At 48.8% G+C, this 17,486-nt stretch overlaps 2 protein-coding genes across 2 annotated transcripts in view; one reads left to right on the plus strand and one right to left on the minus strand.

Annotated features, from left to right (window-relative positions):
• The first annotated feature begins 376 nt into the window (after window positions 1-376).
• On the plus strand, window positions 377-4,472 carry LOC106751659 (heat shock protein 75 kDa, mitochondrial). Its single transcript, XM_014632630.1, has 13 exons — window positions 377-570; window positions 771-866; window positions 956-1,038; window positions 1,113-1,340; window positions 1,426-1,592; window positions 1,668-1,777; window positions 2,197-2,270; window positions 2,351-2,697; window positions 2,811-2,958; window positions 3,037-3,164; window positions 3,243-3,430; window positions 3,508-3,809; window positions 3,904-4,472. The coding sequence occupies exons 1-13, from the start codon at window positions 456-458 to the stop codon at window positions 4,003-4,005; spliced, it is 2,088 nt and encodes a 695-aa protein (XP_014488116.1). The 5' UTR covers window positions 377-455; the 3' UTR covers window positions 4,006-4,472.
• A 101-nt stretch (window positions 4,473-4,573) lies between these two features.
• Window positions 4,574-17,486, minus strand: part of LOC106751657 (fat-like cadherin-related tumor suppressor homolog) — a 245,961-nt gene continuing 233,048 nt past the window's right edge. The window contains exons 13-21 of the mRNA XM_014632622.1: window positions 16,039-17,091; window positions 14,919-15,562; window positions 13,460-14,857; window positions 13,051-13,188; window positions 10,307-12,994; window positions 9,202-9,535; window positions 8,781-8,924; window positions 8,151-8,297; window positions 4,574-7,748 (exon numbers count right to left, since the gene is read on the minus strand). Coding sequence (XP_014488108.1) covers window positions 7,189-7,748; window positions 8,151-8,297; window positions 8,781-8,924; window positions 9,202-9,535; window positions 10,307-12,994; window positions 13,051-13,188; window positions 13,460-14,857; window positions 14,919-15,562; window positions 16,039-17,091 — 7,106 coding nt within the window. The 3' untranslated portion in view covers window positions 4,574-7,188. The remainder of the gene's footprint in view (window positions 7,749-8,150; window positions 8,298-8,780; window positions 8,925-9,201; window positions 9,536-10,306; window positions 12,995-13,050; window positions 13,189-13,459; window positions 14,858-14,918; window positions 15,563-16,038; window positions 17,092-17,486) is intronic.

Genomic DNA, 17,486 nt, shown 5'->3' on the forward strand with positions numbered 1-17,486 from the left:
GCTGAGAGACGGCACGTGCCAATCGCGCGACTCGCTTTCCGTCCTTGTTGCAATGTTATTGGACCGTTGCGCGAAGCGGGGCATGCAATGAGATTTCAGCTCTAAGCCTCAAGTGTCGGTCTACATTAAATATTTTAAGCCTTAAGCCTTAAAAAAGTCACCAATCATTTATTAATTAATTATTCTCTTCACACTCGACTGTGAAACGACTGTGATTGGTCAATTTCTTAAGGTTTAAAATCTCGGTTGTGGATCGTCACTATGAAGTCACCGGAACACGACGCTGGTTTTCGTGCTGGATTGCTAGATGGAAATACTGCGTTCTGATTGGTGTATTTCCAAAAATGGATGGCAATATACCAATCAAAACGCAGTACTTCTATCCAGCAAACAATCCAGCATGAAAACAAGCATCGTCTGTCGCTGGGTTAATACTGGTAGTAAATGGTGGAAAAATGGCTGCTGCCTTCAGACTTAGATACGCTGTTAAATTAGGGAGATATCTACCGAAATCATTCAATAATAACTTAGAAAAGAAATTATTCCAGCCGCAATGTCTACGGCTACCAGGTTTGTTAATCTCTTTCGCTGTATCATATGGAAATGCTTATCACATTTTCATTTGTCGTATGTTAAGGTTATACGTACACGTTGTTTTATGTATTTCTTTTATAATGATATAAATATTACATATTTATTGCATATAAACGCAGCTAAATGTAATTAATTATACATCAAAGTATATATTTAGATTATTTTTAACTTTACAGTTGCTACTTGCAATCATGTGAAATATTGGTCCTCGCAACCAGAGGTTCAAACTACAGAATATCACAATATCATAAAAGATACAGAGAAAACAACAGGTAATTTATATATATTTTTAAAAGTCATATCTATTTCTTGGTTTTATAATATAATAACAACTGGATGTACTTGTGCGTTGACGTTACAGGTGAAAGTGCCAAGCATGAGTTTCAATCAGAGACACAAATGTTACTGCAAATTGTGGCTAAATCTTTATATTCGGATAAAGAGGTAATATAATACCTATTTCTTGAAAATGTCTAGAATATGCTTTAGTATATACTTGATTAATTTTTTTGTATTAGGTATTTGTGAGAGAGCTCGTCTCAAATGCTAGCGATGCTTTGGAAAAACTAAGATATTTGAGGTTAAGCGACAATGTAGCTGCGCAAACTGCCGGTGACAGAAGCTTAGAGATACATATTGGCACTGACAAACAAAGCCGTATTCTTACAATTCAGGATACCGGTGTGGGTATGACCAGGGATGAATTAATATCCAACTTGGGGACTATAGCTCGGTCTGGTTCTAAGGCAAATATCGATAAATTTGTATATTTTATAAAATACGAAATAGATTATAAAAGAAAGAAGTCATGACGATGTATTTATTTCACAGGCATTTTTAGAAAAATTGAAGGAAGGTCAAAATTTAAATGACACTTCTAAAATTATTGGTCAGTTCGGTGTTGGATTTTATAGCGCTTTCATGGTTGCTGACAAAGTGGAGGTATTCACAAAGTCATTTGCGAAAGATGCCGAAGGTCTCTGTTGGATTTCCGATGGGTATGTAATAAAAGTATAATTATTCAATATTTAAAACGTCACCTGAGCACGATTTATCTATTTATCTATCTGTAGATCGGGCACATTCGAGATATCAAATGCTGATGGTGTACAACCAGGCACAAAAATTGTTATATATTTGAAGCCGGATTGCCGAGAGTTTAGCGACGAGAATACAATCAGTCGTAAGTGTATTAGCAAGCAAATATATATATAGGATATTCAGCGTAACGCGGTCCGCACGATTTTTTCCGAGATGCTTCCATCACTTAAAAAAAAAAAAAGATTGTGTTTCGAACGCTCAGACGGGTTGTAGAAACGAGCGTCAAGTTTAAGCCCGGAGAGCGACCTATTTTCGTCAAATCGAGGTTACGTTGAGTCTTTTTAGTGTCACCACGTAATTTTTCTCTACAATATCGTAGAGGACTTTAAAACGAATTCGACGTGTTATCGGGAATGTCACTTTAATCGATGTTTAATATCAAACACTGTGTGTGTGTGTGTGTGTGTGTGTGTGTGTGTGTGTGTGTGTGTTGTGTGTGTGTAATATATATTTATGTCTTACATTTTCGTTTAACAATTGTTAAATGTGGTTAATTCGCAGGTGTCATCAATAAGTATAGCAATTTCGTCGGCAGTCCCATATTCATAAATGGCAAGAGAGCTAATACGATTCAGGTATCGCGAGAAAACATAACAACTGTTGTTTCATCCTCTGCTATATTCCTAACCTTTGAAATAAATGCTCTCCTTCACAGCCGCTATGGATGTCCGATCCGAAAGATATCACGCTGTTGCAACACGCCGAGTTCTATCGATTCATAGGGAATTGCATCGATGCACCACGATTTATACTGCATTATTCGACGGACGTGCCATTGAGCATCAAGGCTCTGTTATACTTCCCAGAGGAGAAACCTGGGCTATTCGACTTGGCGAGGGACACTGCGAGCGGGGTGTCACTTTACAGCCGGAAAATTCTGATCAAGAGTAAGGCGGAGAATATCTTACCGAAGTGGTTGCGTTTCATAAAAGGAGTGGTTGATTCAGAGGACATACCGTTGAATTTAAGCCGTGAGCTGCTGCAAAATAGCACATTGATTGGGTGAGAACCGATATCCTACTCGATGTTCTCGTTGTCTTGCTTTATTATTATACAAAATACATAAAGATGTAAAGATAAATGTAAAGATCAGCGGATAAGTGTTTCTTTTATAGGAAACTACGAAGCGTACTGACAGCGCGTATATTAAAATTCCTGCACGAGCGATCTGCGAAGCAGCCTGAGGAGTATAATGAGTTTTACAAATCCTACGGCTTGTTCTTGAAGGAAGGAATTATCACCAGTACCGATCAGTCCGAGAGGGTAACGATTAATAATTGCATCTCGCACGAGTATCAGTGATTTATCGCATATATGACTTGTCAATCTCTCGTGTCACAGGAAGATATTGGCAAACTTCTGCGCTTCGAATCGTCCGCCGCCGCGCCAGGTGAGCTGATCAGTCTGCCGCAATATTGCACTCGTCTGGCGGCAAATCAGAAGGATATATATTATTTGTCAGCGCCGAGGTAAAGTGTGATACGCAAACGCGCTATTCGCCTTCAATATTGATCGACAATCAACCAAATTCGCCGTTCATCTTGCAGCCGAGCTTTGGCCGAGCAATCGCCGTATTACGAATCTTTGAAGAAGCGAAATATCGAGGTGTTGTTCTGCTACGAGCCGTATGACGAATTAGTGTTGATGCACCTGAAACAATATAAATCTAACTTCTTGACGTCCGTGGAGAAAGAAATGCGCGACGATGCGGAGGCGAATAAGCCGGAGAATTTTGGTGAGAAACAAATGAAATAACGTTCACAGATTACTTGAGAACTTGATTACGTTTTTACTAACCTTTTGCCAACGCAGGTCTCATAAGCAACAAGGACGAACTGGATAGTCTCGTGAGCTATATGAAGAAAATCCTTAATAAGAAGGCGTACGACGTTAAGATGACGAATCGCTTGGAATCGCATCCGTGTGTCGTGACTGTGCAGGACATGGCGAGCGCGAGGCATTTCATTCGCACGCAGAGTCATCAAATGAACGAGGAGATGCGTTACTCCATCCTTCAGCCACGTTTTGAAATCAACCCGAACCATCCGCTCATCAAAAAGCTATGCAAGCTGACGACCACGGACGGCGAATTAGCTGAACGCCTGATACAGCAGGTACGTAGGCGCCGGCGAGATCGTTTTGAAATCGCGCGTTTTCCAACTACCGATTTATCGTAATATTCAAGTGAATAATTATTTATTATCGTAGCTATTTAACGGCGCCATGGTTGGAGCTGGCCTGATCGAGGATCCTCGCATATTGTTGACACCAATGAATGAGTTACTTACGTTGGCATTGCAAAAATATTAATAACTGATGTTAATATTGAAGGAGAGGGATTGTAGCGATATTCTTTTTAACGCGATATCATTGATGAGGATTGGATGTATTAGGAATTCGTATTAAATATACCGACAAGTCCATTTTGTTGTATATGTATATGTAATAATAAGATCAATAGATTAGTTAATAAATAGGTATAACTTATCGTAGGCAAGATTGGTTTCTTTATTACAATAAGTTGATCTTGTACAAATTAATTATAGCCTTACAATAATAACAAGTCAAGTTCCTCATTTTCTTTCTGAAAAAGTTCTCATGATATCGATATGTATTCTATCAGCAGGGCTAGATGTTATGACGAATTTAGAAGTTGTACCCACGTTTCCCGTTATTTTTTTTCCACGATCTGTCTGTTAACGAAAAAAAAAAAAAATCGTAGTTTCCTCAAATTGTGTAACCGCAACTGGTAAACAATAAATAATTTCATAAAATTATTTATTCCTCACTTTCTTCCTGTCCTAATTTTCTTTTTTTCTTTTCGTCACTTTCAACTCGCCTACGTAAGTAGGCCTAAAAGCGATAATTTAGGAGATACTGTGAAATTAATCGTCTCCAGAAATCATCTTATACATGCTTTCGATCAATTCCGATTGCCTGTAATTACGCAACTATCAAAAATTAATAGTTATCGCTTTTAAGCTAATTCACCGGTAGGAAATCCTAAGAGATGAGTCCTTGCGATTTTCGTAAGGTCACTAAATGATTCGTACGCTATTTATAAAAAAGTCCGCTGTCACATCCAACCTACTTTACAGTCTTTGACCAATGCGCTTCGTCGTGTTTTTGCTTTTTTTCTGTTTTTAAATAAAATTAAATACGTTAAGATTTATCCGTGCTTTCGTTACTGACTGAAACTTTATATCCGTTCATCGATGCGCCGAATTCGACACAACGACCGGTAAAGACCGAACTGTCGTCGAACTTTTCCTTTTAACGCCATTCTAATATAGAATGAATCGCCAACGTGCCGTCATATATCCGCACCGGCGCGATGTAAAAAATTTCAGAAAGTAAGCAGCACAGCTGATTTTAACTTATAAGGACGAGAGACGATGGCTTTTGCTCTTGGTCAACGTAAAAAATCACCCTGTTTAGCGTTTATCATTAGTGCGATTCGCATCCTACGGAACAGGATAGCTGGCGTCCTTCACGGAACAGGAACATAAAATTCAATCTGTCAACGAAATTGTCTACGTATGTATATGTATAAAGGGGGGGGGGGGAAGAACGTGTATACCTCACCCCAGGTAAGCTGCCGCTATATATCCGTTATAACGAACGTACGCTAAAGTGGAAGTGACAATGAGAGTAAAAAAGGCCTTAGGCGTGTAATAGATTGTTCCTTGATCCTCGGCTTGTAAAGATTAATCGAAGAAAAGAATGCATTGCTTTCAATATGGCATTAAGAATTAATTGGCAGTTTAAAAAGTATCTCATTATATTATATGGGCATGTTTCTATGTGAGAGAATGATACACATGAGATGCGAGTGGCGGATGGTGAGAAGGAGCGACGATGAATAGCGAAATATACCTCTCGCGCCGCTGAGCAGTCTTATTAAAGAGAGTAGATGGATGATAAAGCGCGATGTATATAAGTAGCACCATGTATACAAATTTATCGGTCGTACCTGATGGTGACTGAGACGAATGCTGAGAGGATAAAAGACAAAGGAAAAGAAGAAAAAAAAAAGGTTAAATAAACAGAACGTTGACTTAGCTTACGTATACGCGGAGAGGAGGACGTCGCGCCCCTTCCATTTCTCTTCATCTTTTTTTTCTTTTCTTTAAATTTCTGTTATAAAACGTCGGATAATTAACATTGCAATTGTTATATGATACAAGTCATAGTTATTTGATCATCGTATAAACATTATTATCATCACAGTAAAAATATTTCATATCTTTTTAAACTATTAACCTGTGCCTCACTGTAATAGATGCGCGCGTATGCGCGTAGCCACGCGCGTATTCGGCCGCGCGTCAGTTAAAAACGCGGGCAGCTCTTCGCTCCCTTTCACTAGAGTCCATTTACTTACGTACTAAGTCCCTACTACTTTTCCTTACGCGTTATATGCATTATAATTAAGTAGTCCGTCGGTTCATTTTTTTTTCTCTCTTTTTATACGTAACCAAAATAAAGTCGGTTAGCAAATAGTAAAAATACGCAAATGTACCCTATGTGTATCTTTTCGCACTGGAATTATAGTTGCAGATTAACACGTTAAGTTTAAACGATAGGATCATTAAACAATAGTCATTGGTCTGACGATGCGGTCGTGATTAACTTTTATCGTTCTCGAGTAATAAATCCCTCTCTCCTTAAATCGAGATAATTTCTTATGCATGTACACGTTCGCGGTTTCCACCATCTATTTTTCTCTAGTGAGCCCCTCTCTCTCTCTCTCTCTCTCTCTCTCTCGTATCCTCTTGGTAGAGTAAAGAAGAAGAATCGTTATCGCGTTCTCTCAAGATGAAACACTATACTGAGGACAAAATATCGATATATACGTACGGCGCCATTGCTTAACGTACAATTATAATTTATATTTCCCGATCGAACATATATATATATATATATATATATATATAAAATAGTGAGAGAGCGCGCTTTCGCGTATCGATACCTCGCGGCTGAGAAGACGCAACTTAGTAGCGGAAGTAAAAGAAACCTTTCGTTTCTTTCCACCGAACCATAGAGACTGCGCATTGCACTTGGCGCGTTATTATAACGAAACAACGAGTTCGGATGATATAAGAACGCAACCTACGTAATAAAAACGAGAGAGAAATGAACGGTCCTTCTCGATATGGCGTGACATTGACGCGTACGTTGATCACGATCTGCAAGATACGTGACGACAGGGCGACCCTCGCAGGATTAAGTACGCTTGAACTCTACACCCATGGTAGCAGGAGAGATTTGAGGCGTGATGCATCCCCGTGACGATACACAACGTACGCAGCTGGGGCAGCTCTCGCGCAACCCTTAAAACATCGTAGCTGCCTGTACAGATTGTCCTACTTATGGCGGTAAACACCTATGTACAAAATCGCATATTCACAGACATCCGCTCGTCTCGATCGTAGAAGCACAGAGAAACACGCTCGCACGTTTCAGTCTATTCTGCGGCACCACCATCGTCATTCGTCACACTGAGGTCTGCGTGATGCCGTTCCCGGACAGCCACAGCCGGCCGTTGCTCTTCTGCTCCGCGATCTCGTACTCGGAATCGTCGATCTCGCAGAGATTCGTGGAGAGATCGCTGTTGCTGGTCGCGCCGCCCAACAGCGAATTCCTCTCCTCCAGCGTGGTGATGACCGAGCCGATCTCGTCCGCCTCGTCCACCTTGTGGCACCGGTTGCGGCGGCGGGTGCTCGGGAAACCGTAAGGCACTACATCGTCATCCTCCTCCTCCTCGTCGGACTCTAAAGTGCTGAGACGGCCGTTCAGCGGGTTCGTCTCGTTCTCGGTGTCGGTGTGAATGTTGTAATGCGGTAGGTACGAGTTCGGGTGCCGGAGGTAGCTCTCGGAGCTCTTGTACTTGTACTCCCCCTCGCAGCCGCTGTCGAGAGGGTTGAGACGCTGCGTCTCCGCGCAATGATACTGCTCGGAGAACTCGGTCCCGCATTCGGAATCGCCGACATACTCCGACTCCTGATCCTCGTTTAGAGTCTCGATGTCCCTAGTCGGGTCTATTGGACCGTGTACTGTAAACGAGCAGTGTATTGACATGTGTTAACGAAAGACATCGAGAGCACGTACTATTGCGGGTTGCATTTCACGCCATGCGTGGGAGATCTGGCCATGGTTAATGACGGCTTTAATTAGTCGCCCTTCATTTGTCGTGTACTTGTCGTGATGTTAATACACAAAAACAATGTTAACCATATGTATATGCTTCCTCTATTTTTAACATCTCTCACAATCTGCTGGTAATTCATCGGACATTTCACAGGTATGAGTGTTAACGCGAAACAACGACGACTCTGTTCGAAACGAGTTCCAAGAGTCTGATAGCTAATAATAGGATTTGCAAACGTATCAATGTTTACGGTCGGTCATGCAAGAGGCGAGGAACTAACGCACATGCGCACACTACGTAAACTTACTTGATGGTAACTGATGAGTATTAGACTCGTTGCTCTCATTGCTGTGGAAGCTGGACGAGTCCGGGACCTCGCTGCCAGGCACTTCCGTGATATTGGGCAAAGGGTTCTGGCTTCGCCTGACCCAATCTGAGCAGTCCCAATGATACCCTAAAAGCATTGCAGACGACGACTGTACTTCGACACACACACCACATGCGATGCAGTATAGTGATGCAGTAAAGAGGAAGCTGGCGACGGTAAGAGGGGGAGGGGGGGGGGGGCGCTCAATTGGAGACAGTACAAGCGAAGAAGCTGGTTGACCCCGCGGTGACCGAGAAATCGCGCAGTTTGCAAGACTCTGGCTGTCGATTAACTTCCGTGAATCTTCTCGACGGTCACGGTCTCTTCGTACAATCTCCGTGCACGGAGAAGAGAAACACCGATTGAACATCGACATGACGATGAACGAAATTGTTTTGATCGGAGGAAAAAAACAGAATTTCCGGGGTTGACCGGTCTTTTTTCTCCGTGTACGTCTCGTGAAATTGAACTCGTCTCGTTAACTCGGTACTTGACAGGAAGAAGAGGCTGCACGCGATTTGCTGGACCTGGTCAATCTCGCGATACCTGCGGGCTGTCTCTTCGACTTACCGCCAACGATGCGAGGATCATCCTCGATGGATGTGACGGAGGCGACGGAGGAAGACCCAATCGCGTGAGGTAGCCGTCGGGAGGAATTTAGTAGAAGTCCTCCAGTGGTCAGCTCCGGTACCACTGGGCTCGCTCGTTTCAGGTCTGTTAGTGCACACAATACGAATACGCCGGTGTTAATAGAATTCACTACACACGCCCGAGCACGCAATGGAAAACTGAGAGATAGAGAGGAGTGAGATAATAAGAAGAATTTACCAAGGGGAGAGACGGAGAGGGAGAAAGAAACCCCCGGATGAGAATGAACGGGGAAGCGCGCCAAGTGTTCATACGACGCATGCCGCAAGCAAAATCAAAAGTAAGAAGCTACCGGACGGGAGGGAGGGATGTACTTGTCACTGTTGCGCCGTGCGTCACTCACCGTTCTTGATCTTGGTGGTATCGGTTATGAAGGAAGCCAGCTGCATCTGCTCCTGCCAGGTGGGCTTGTGCAGGCTGTCCGTGTCGCTGCCGGTCGCATTCCCACCGACCGGGTTAGTGAGGGTCAAGGACGGAGGTGGTACGGGAGTACTGCGGTTTAGGTTTCTCAGGTAATCCGGCGGGAAGTTCTCCAACTCGTCGCCCGCGCTGCCGTAGCTGCGCAGAGTGTCCAAGTTATTCAGAGCCGCCGCCGCCGAGTTACCGTACGCGGCCGGCTCGTTGTTCGAGCTTGGGGTGTAGGAAGCGGGTCTGGGAGGACATTGGGGAGGTTCTCTCTGTAAAAGAAGAATCACACGAAAAACCTTAAACAGGATGCCGCGTGAGAGCGTGGAGGGGACGTATCACCGATCGGCCGATCGGTCGCAAAACAAAAAGAAAACAGCACCACGATGCGGAGTACCGTAAAGAACGATGAAAAAAGCATGATTCGCGTCAACCGTGACGAGAAGTGTCCGTCTCGATGTCTCCTCCCTTGTAGAAGTAGAGTAGGAAACACAAGCCGATGTCGCGATAAATGCCTTCGCGGACGAGTGCGTAGCTCTCGAGAGCAATCATGCTTCTATAGCGCACGGCGATTAAGATGGTTGGTCCGTAAGACTGTTTTCTCAGAAGTCTTTTGAAACTTCAACAGCACATTAATCGAAACATATGCGATGTAGGAGAAATTTGACAATATAGTGCTGAGATAATCGAAGTTTGCGTATTATTTCCATGCATCACAGAGGTACGAAAGCGAAGCACCTGTTCCGATATCGCGACTTTTTCATTCTGATGAATTCTAAACTTACGGTCTTCAGGGGAAAACGGGGAGAAGACGATAGAAAGAGACTTGGAAAAATATGATAAAAAAGACGACGAGATCGTTTTCAAACATTACGTGTACATGTGATGTTTTCTCGCTGATGTCAAGGCTGCACGTTACAAATATCGTTTGATAAATATTCAACAGAGATTCGGGGCTGCTTCGTACCAGCCAGCACCTTTCGAAAAGTATCGGGATTACGGACCAACTATCTCGAGACATAAATCGATCGCGATGATGATACCTGTATGACTTCCAGATTGCTGAGCTTCGAGCTGCGCTTGAACTCGTGTTCGGACGGCCTCGCGGAGTTCAGGACGATCTGCTTGCGCGTCTCGTTGTTGATATTGTCGGCGCGCGCTCTGGTCCGCTTGAGGCGAAACTGCCGGAAAGCGACGAATATGAGGACGACGAAGACGTTGAGCAGTAAGACGCCACCGATCCACATCATAAGTTCCCACGTGAAGTTGAAGTGGCTGGATACAATCGGGGTGGAGTAAGCGGGGTTGCCGCAGTTGAGGCCGGTCATGTTCGGCGGGCAGATGCAGTGGTAAGTGCCGTTCTCGTTGACGCAGGTGCCGCCGTTCGCGCAGGGGCTCGCCTCGCACTCGTTCACGTCGGTCTGGCAGCGGTCGCCGGTGAAGCCCTGGCACTTGCAGATCGGCCCGTTGTTGCCCTCCTCGCAGACCCCGCCGTGGATGCACGGGTTCGGGCTGCAGTATCGGCCGAACTCGCAGCGTTTGCCGGTGAGACTCGGGCCGGCGCACTCGCACGAGTAATCGCCGCTCTCCCGCAGGACCTTGCAACGTCCGCCGTAGAGGCAGGGCGACGAGGCGCAAGGATCGGTGTCGATCTCGCACGCCAGGCCGGCGAACCTGCTGTGACACTGGCACTCGTAACCGTCTTCGGCGGAGTCTTTGCAGGTGCCGCCGTTCTGGCAGGGCTGCGAGCCGCAGATGCCGGCTGGCACCAGGATGGTCGCGGTGTCGCAACTGAACTCGACGTTCGCGAAGCGCTTGAGGACCGCCACGCTGCTGGCGCCGCTCATGTGCAGCGGCACGGAGACCCGGGCGATCCTGACGTCGTCCATGCAGCCGACGAAGCCGCGCTGGACATCCTCGAAGCCGATGATCGACGGGTGCTGCCTGACCTCGGCGCCCAGGTAGAGGTCGTCCGACTGCAGATTCAGGATGTCGTTGATACCGGGCGCCGAGCCGTGCGCGACGTGCCCGTCAACGATCAGCCGCGCGTTGTTGCTCTCCCGCTCCAGTTTGACCTCGTGCCACTGGCCGTCGCTCACGTACACGCTGCTCACACTGACCAGGCCCTCGCCGCTGCCCAGGTCGAATTTGTACTGCATCACCCCGTTCACGATCTCCAGGATGTTGTAATCCACCTTGCCGGCGGCGTACATCAGATTGCCGGTGGGCTGGACCGTCCGTATCCTCAGGGACAGGTTGAGCCGGTCCTCGATCGTCTGCCGTATCAGCGCCTTGTCGATCTTGTACCGGGCGTAGCTCTTGCCGCTGAAGGATATCGGGTTCCGCGGTATGTAGCAGGCCTTGTCGTGACACTTGGACATGTCGATGTCGCAGATCTGACCGGCGAATCCCTCCGGACACTGGCAGGAGTAGCCCTGCACGGAGGAGTCCGGCACGCAGACCTTGAACATCGGGCAGGGCTCCCGGGCGCACTCGTTCACCACCACCTCGCAGTGAGTGCCGGCGTAGCCCTCCTTGCAGCTGCACTCGATCGTGTGCTTGTGCCGCGGCGACACGAAGCTCATCACGTCCGTGGCGACGGGCGTGATCAGCTTCGGCTCGAGGACGATCCTGTCCTGGCACTCGCCGTAGAAGCAGTAGCCCTTGCTGCACTTGAACCGGACGATCTCCTCCACCACCAGCTTCGTCGACTCCTCCAACTCCTCCAAGTGCTGGTTCAGCGATTCGCGCACGGTCTCCGAGGCGTGGAAGCCCGACGCCGGGGGCTTCTTCACGGCGAAGAGGAGGTCGAGGTCGTTGTGCACCGCTTGCCGGACGGCTCGCGACTTTATCAGGTTCGCCTCGTCGCTCGACGGCTGCACGCTGATGATGACGATGTCTTTCAGCCTGCAGTTCATCGCGTTGCGAACCGTGCGGACGAAGCCCTTGCGATGGCTCAGAATGAAGTCTTCCGGGCTGACCTCCCGGAATCGCACGATCACCGAGTTCTCCAGCATCTTCTCCGTCACCAGGTCGACGTTCACCTTTACGATCGAGTACGAATGGAACTTGCCGTCCGTCACGCTCACGTTCACTCTGTACTCGCCGACGTCGAGCCTCGGCAGAGCCACCAGAGTGCCGTCGACCTCGTGTATTTGGAAGAGATCGTTGTTCGGAACGAGGGACGGCGCCAAGCCGAATACGAGCGTGTCGTACTGGTCTTGGTCGGTCGCGTGAACTTGCCCGATGATCCCGCCGGGGTACTCGTCCATGTAAGAATTGATGACCACTTCCAGGGGCGTAATTACCGGCGGGTACTGCGACTCCTCGATCACCTTGATTACAACCCACGCGTCCGACCACAACGGCGGGCTGCCATTATCGAACACCCGGACGTGCAGTACGTACTTATCCTTCACTCTGTTATTAAATTTCGTCGCCGTGCGCAGCGTGCCGTCCTGCTCCAGCCGGAAGGCGTCGCCCTCGTTCCCGGAGCGAAAATCGAAGGTGTAAGGCTCGGCGTTCGGCTCGGTGTCCGCGTCGGTCACCACGAATTCCAGCACCGTGTGGCCGAGCGGCTTGTCCTCCTGCACGACCGCCGTGTAATTCGGCAAGGAGAACAACGGCGGATTGTCGTTCGCGTCCATCACCTCGATGTTCACCATCACGAAGCTCGAGAGCACCGGTATGCCGCTGTCTCGCGCGTGCACCTCCAGCACGTAGCCCGCGATCTGAAGAGAGAAAGTCGAAAGTAGAACTCTCGCGCGATCCAACCACCTCTACCAACCTCTTCTCGGTCCAACGGCGCCGCCACGCTCATCTGCCCGGTCTTGCTGTCGATGGAGAACTGCTTCTGCCTGTCGCCCCGTTCTATGTAATACGACACGTTACCGTTCTCCTCGCTGTCCAGATCGTTCGCGTAAACCTGCGTGAAACGAGATCGAACGTTACGTTGCTTCGTCGTCGCAGCGACGCGGAGAGGGGGGGGGGGGGGAAGAAAACAANAACTCAACTCCTGTAAACTCCTGTGAATAGAACTCGGCTGATGAGAAATGCAGACGAGGTGACGAGGATCGTAAGGTGTGATCCCTCACTTCGTCGTTTCGTTTGACAGTGAGCGAAACGTTGAACTCGCAAGACAAGAGTGAAAGATGTACCGAAGAGTACTTCTATCTTTAAGACGCGCGCGCACACACCTGCACAACTTTCTCCCCGATCTTCGCATCCTCCCTCACAGCGGCTCTGTAGGAGACCTCGCTGAAGATGGGCGCGTTGTCGTTGCTGTCGGTGACGGTGATGTTGACGGTGGCGTGGTTGCTCAACGGCGGGATGCCGCCGTCGACCGCCTGGATGGTGAGGAAGTAGTCACGCGCTCGCTCGTAGTCCAGCTGTTCCGCGATGGCAACCACGCCCGTTTTCGCGTCGATCTGGAACTTCTTGTGCTCGTTACCGCCGACGATCGAGTAGTATATGTCAGCGTTCACCCCCGTGTCCTTGGAGGTGGCGAGGACCCTGGCGACCTCGGTGCCGACCGCGTAGATCTCCGGCACCTTCGCGAAGTAGACCTTGGAAGCGAACTCGGGCGGATTGTCGTTGATGTCCTGCACGTTGACGATGAGCGAGGCGATGCCCATCAGCTGCGGAGTGCCCTGATCCAACGCCTGCACGGTCACGTTGTACATGGCCTTAGTTTCCCTGTCCAACGGCTTGCCGAGGGTGACTATGCCGCTGTCAGGGGCGACGAAGAAATGCCCGTCCGCGGAATCGACGAACTCGTAACGGATCTTCCGGTTGATGCCGATATCGTCGTCCGTCGCGTGCACCTTCGTCACCAACGTGCCGACCTCCACGTCCTCGGGCAGGGTGCTGCTGTAAGTCTGCATGGTGAATCTCGGCGCGTTGTCGTTCAGATCGGAGATGAGGATCTCCAGCTGCGAGGAGCACTCCCACATCGGCTTGTCGCGGTCCTGCACGTGCGCGGTCAGCGAGTACCTGGCTTGGCTCTCCCGGTCGAGTTGCCCGACGGTCTTCAACACGCCCGTCTCCTTGTCCAGCGAGAACTTGTCGTTGCTGTCGCCGGTCAGGTAGAAGCGCAGCTTAGCGTTCGGCTCGTCGTCGTAGTCGGTGGCCAGCACGGTGAGAACGTAGGCGCCGGGATGCGAGCCCTCCGACAGCACCTCCCTGTAGCGATATCGCAGGCAATACGGCGGGTTGTCGTTCACATCCAATATCTGCACCGTCACCCTCGTCTCGAAGACGTATTTCCCATCGGTACCGACGATCTCGAGCTCGTAGCGATCGATCGTCTCCCTGTCCAACGGTTTCGCGACGTACACCTCGCCGGTGGATCTGATCTGAAATTGCGACCTGGGGTCGCCGGACGTTATGTAAAACTCGATCGGCGTGTTGACGTCGGAGTCCTTGTCGACGGTGACCAGCTTCACCACGACTGTGCCTGGCAAGGCGTCCTCGTTCACCGTCGCCTCGTAACGATCGTCGATAAACATGGGGGAGTTGTCGTTGTAGTCCTTTAATTTCACGTGCACCGACGTCCTCGCGAAGTGCTTCGGGTTCCCATTGTCCGTCGCGACGACCTGGAAGCAAGAATTCGTTCGTCCGAACGAAATCTCATGTCTCTCTTGTAACGCAGCTTACCTGAAATTTATACTCCGGCTGCTTCTCCTTGTCGAGCTGCACCAGCGTTGATATCCAGCCGGTGTAAGCGTCCACCGTGAACACGTTCGCTAATTCCCCGATGTCGGAGCCGAAGGAGTAACGAACCTCGCCGTTGCTGCCGAGGTCCTTGTCGTGCGCGATCACCTTCAATATCGACGTCCCCTCCTCGATGTTCTCCGCCAAGCTGATCGCGTACGGGTTGCTCTCGAATTTCGGCGCGTGATCGTTCTCGTCCAACACCTGAAGTGAGATCTTAGCGAGGGCTGTGAGCGGCGGGCTGGAATCCGTCTCGGCGAGGACGCCAATTAAATGGCTGTCCTTCAATTCCCGGTCTAATGGCCTCGCGAGAGTAATTTGGCCGTGAGAATCGATCGTGAAGAGCGGGTTATCCTCGTCGCCGGATATTATGCGATACGTCACGGTGCTGTTAGTGACGGTTTTCAGCTTCGTGATCGGCGTGCCGATAGCCGAGGCTTCGCTTATAAAGAACTTGTCTTCTTTCCGTTCGAACAGCGGCGCCATATCGTGCGGACCCATTATGTAGATGCTGAGCGGCACATCGGCGTGATGTGTACTCGTGCCTTTGTCCTCCGCACGGATAAACAGCTCGAATAATTGGTTTTCTGGAAATAACAAATATACCTCCGTGACGGCGTTTGTCTCCGTATAACCTGCGCTATACTGACTGGGTATTTCGCTAGGTTTTGAGTACCCTCAGTATTATCCGGATATATCATGTCAACAGATATCGTCAAAATAATAACGAGTAAGTAGTTGCGACGGTATTAATGGCGAGGAATCCTTAAGGTAGTTGGTCGGTAAATTTCTCTTCTTCTTTTCAAATCTCACACGACGTATTAATTCATTTATTAATTGTTATTATTAACTCATCTTAACAGCGTATTAACGGAAACATGTCATACACATATGTGTAGAATTAGAAAAAAAGGTGAAGTCGTACCGAAGCTGAAATGATTGAAGTCAGATTGATTTGAAATTTATCACAGATACGAAGACACTACCTTGAGAAAAAGGAAAGCCAATAGGAACATTGCATCATCCGCGTTAACTGGGCGAGAAATATATTTCGGCCTCTTACCGGCGCTCGCGGCGCTCTTCAGTAGAAAGAGAGCCCCCGTGTCGGGATTGATACCGAAGAGGGACCTGGTGGGCGACGTTTGCGGCTCGTAGATGGAGTAAACGATCTTGGCGGCCTCGTCCTCGTCCGCGTCTTGCGCCCTGACCCTCAGAAACGGCGTGTTCGCGGACAGGTTGCTCTGGATGGTCGCTTTGTACTCGCGCAGGAGGAAGACCGGCGCGTTGTCGTTCTCGTCGCCGACCTTGACCCGCACCATCACAAATCCGGATCTACCGCCGCCGTCCGTCGCCATCACCGGTATCTCGTGCCGCTTCTGCTGCTCCCGGTCGAGCCTCTTGCGCGTCACGATCTCGCCGGTCAATTTATTGATATCGAACATCTCCCGCATCGTTTCCGACATTATCGTGTACATCACCGCGCCGTACTCCCCGAAGTCCTCGTCCACGGCCAGGACGCTGGTGACCAGCCTGCCCGGTAGCTGATTCTCCAAGACCGTCACCTCGACCACCGGGTTCGGGAACTTGGGATTGTGCCGGTTCGCCGGCAGGATTTCGATTTTTACGCGGCTGAAGCTGGTGTACACGCCGTCGGTCACGGATACGTTGAGCATGCTGAGCTTCTGTTCACCGAAGTTTTGCATGTTTATGAGCGAAATCACGCCGGTCGACTGGTCGATGTTGTAAGTCTGCTGCTCATTACCGCCTACGATGGTATACGTCAGCTTCTCGTCGACGTAGTCGGGATCGCTCGCCGATACCACCGTGACGAACTGCCCGCGCTCGGCGTGCTCCGAAAGCGAGCAGGTGTACGACGGCTGCTCAAACTTCGGCGGGTTGTCGTTCATGTCGATCACGCTCACCCAGACGTGCGCCGTGCTCGACAGACTGGGAACGCCGCGATCCATCGCGATCACCGTGAAATGATGGGACTCGCGGGTCTCGTGGTCCAGTGACCGCTTGAGAAAGATCACACCCTCGTCCGGGTCGATGTGGAACAGCTCCGTGCTGTTCTCCGTGTCGTTTTGTATGGCGTACCGGACCTTCTGATTTATGCCTGCGCCACGACCAAAAGGAATCTCAGTCCCCGCGATCGAATAGACTCGCATTGATAGAAACATACTTGTAACTATACGCTATAGTTGCCGTATTATAACCAGGAGAACGTTTCTTCTTCCTTACCATAGCGAGTCAGTGATAATCTTACATGCATAGTATAGTAACACCTATTAGAAAAATAGTTCTCTCAACTATGTAACTTCTTTCATCACGACGATTATCCTTACAAATGCTAAATATTTTTCCGGTGTAAACAGCGGGAAATTCAGTTACACCAACTGAGTTTTGTTTGTTTCTTTTTTTCTCGTGTGGAAGGACGAGAACTTGCGAAATATCCGAGAGACGTGGTTTAATACTTCTCGCTCTCTCTTTCCTCCCCCCCCCCCCCCCCCC

This window comes from Dinoponera quadriceps, unplaced genomic scaffold (genome assembly GCF_001313825.1).
Source record: "Dinoponera quadriceps isolate SergipeBrazil2010 unplaced genomic scaffold, ASM131382v1 scaffold115, whole genome shotgun sequence".
NCBI lineage: Eukaryota > Metazoa > Arthropoda > Insecta > Hymenoptera > Formicidae > Dinoponera > Dinoponera quadriceps.

Excerpts from the sequence above, each read along its gene's own strand:
- LOC106751659 (XM_014632630.1), top strand. The coding sequence starts at position 456 with ATGGCTGCTGCCTTCAGACTTAGATACGCTGTTAAATTAGGGAGATAT. Across the intron at positions 1,778-2,196 it reads CGACGAGAATACAATCAGTC|GTGTCATCAATAAGTATAGC; the intron begins GTAAGTGTATTA and ends GTTAATTCGCAG. Across the intron at positions 3,165-3,242 it reads TATTATTTGTCAGCGCCGAG|CCGAGCTTTGGCCGAGCAAT; the intron begins GTAAAGTGTGAT and ends TTCATCTTGCAG.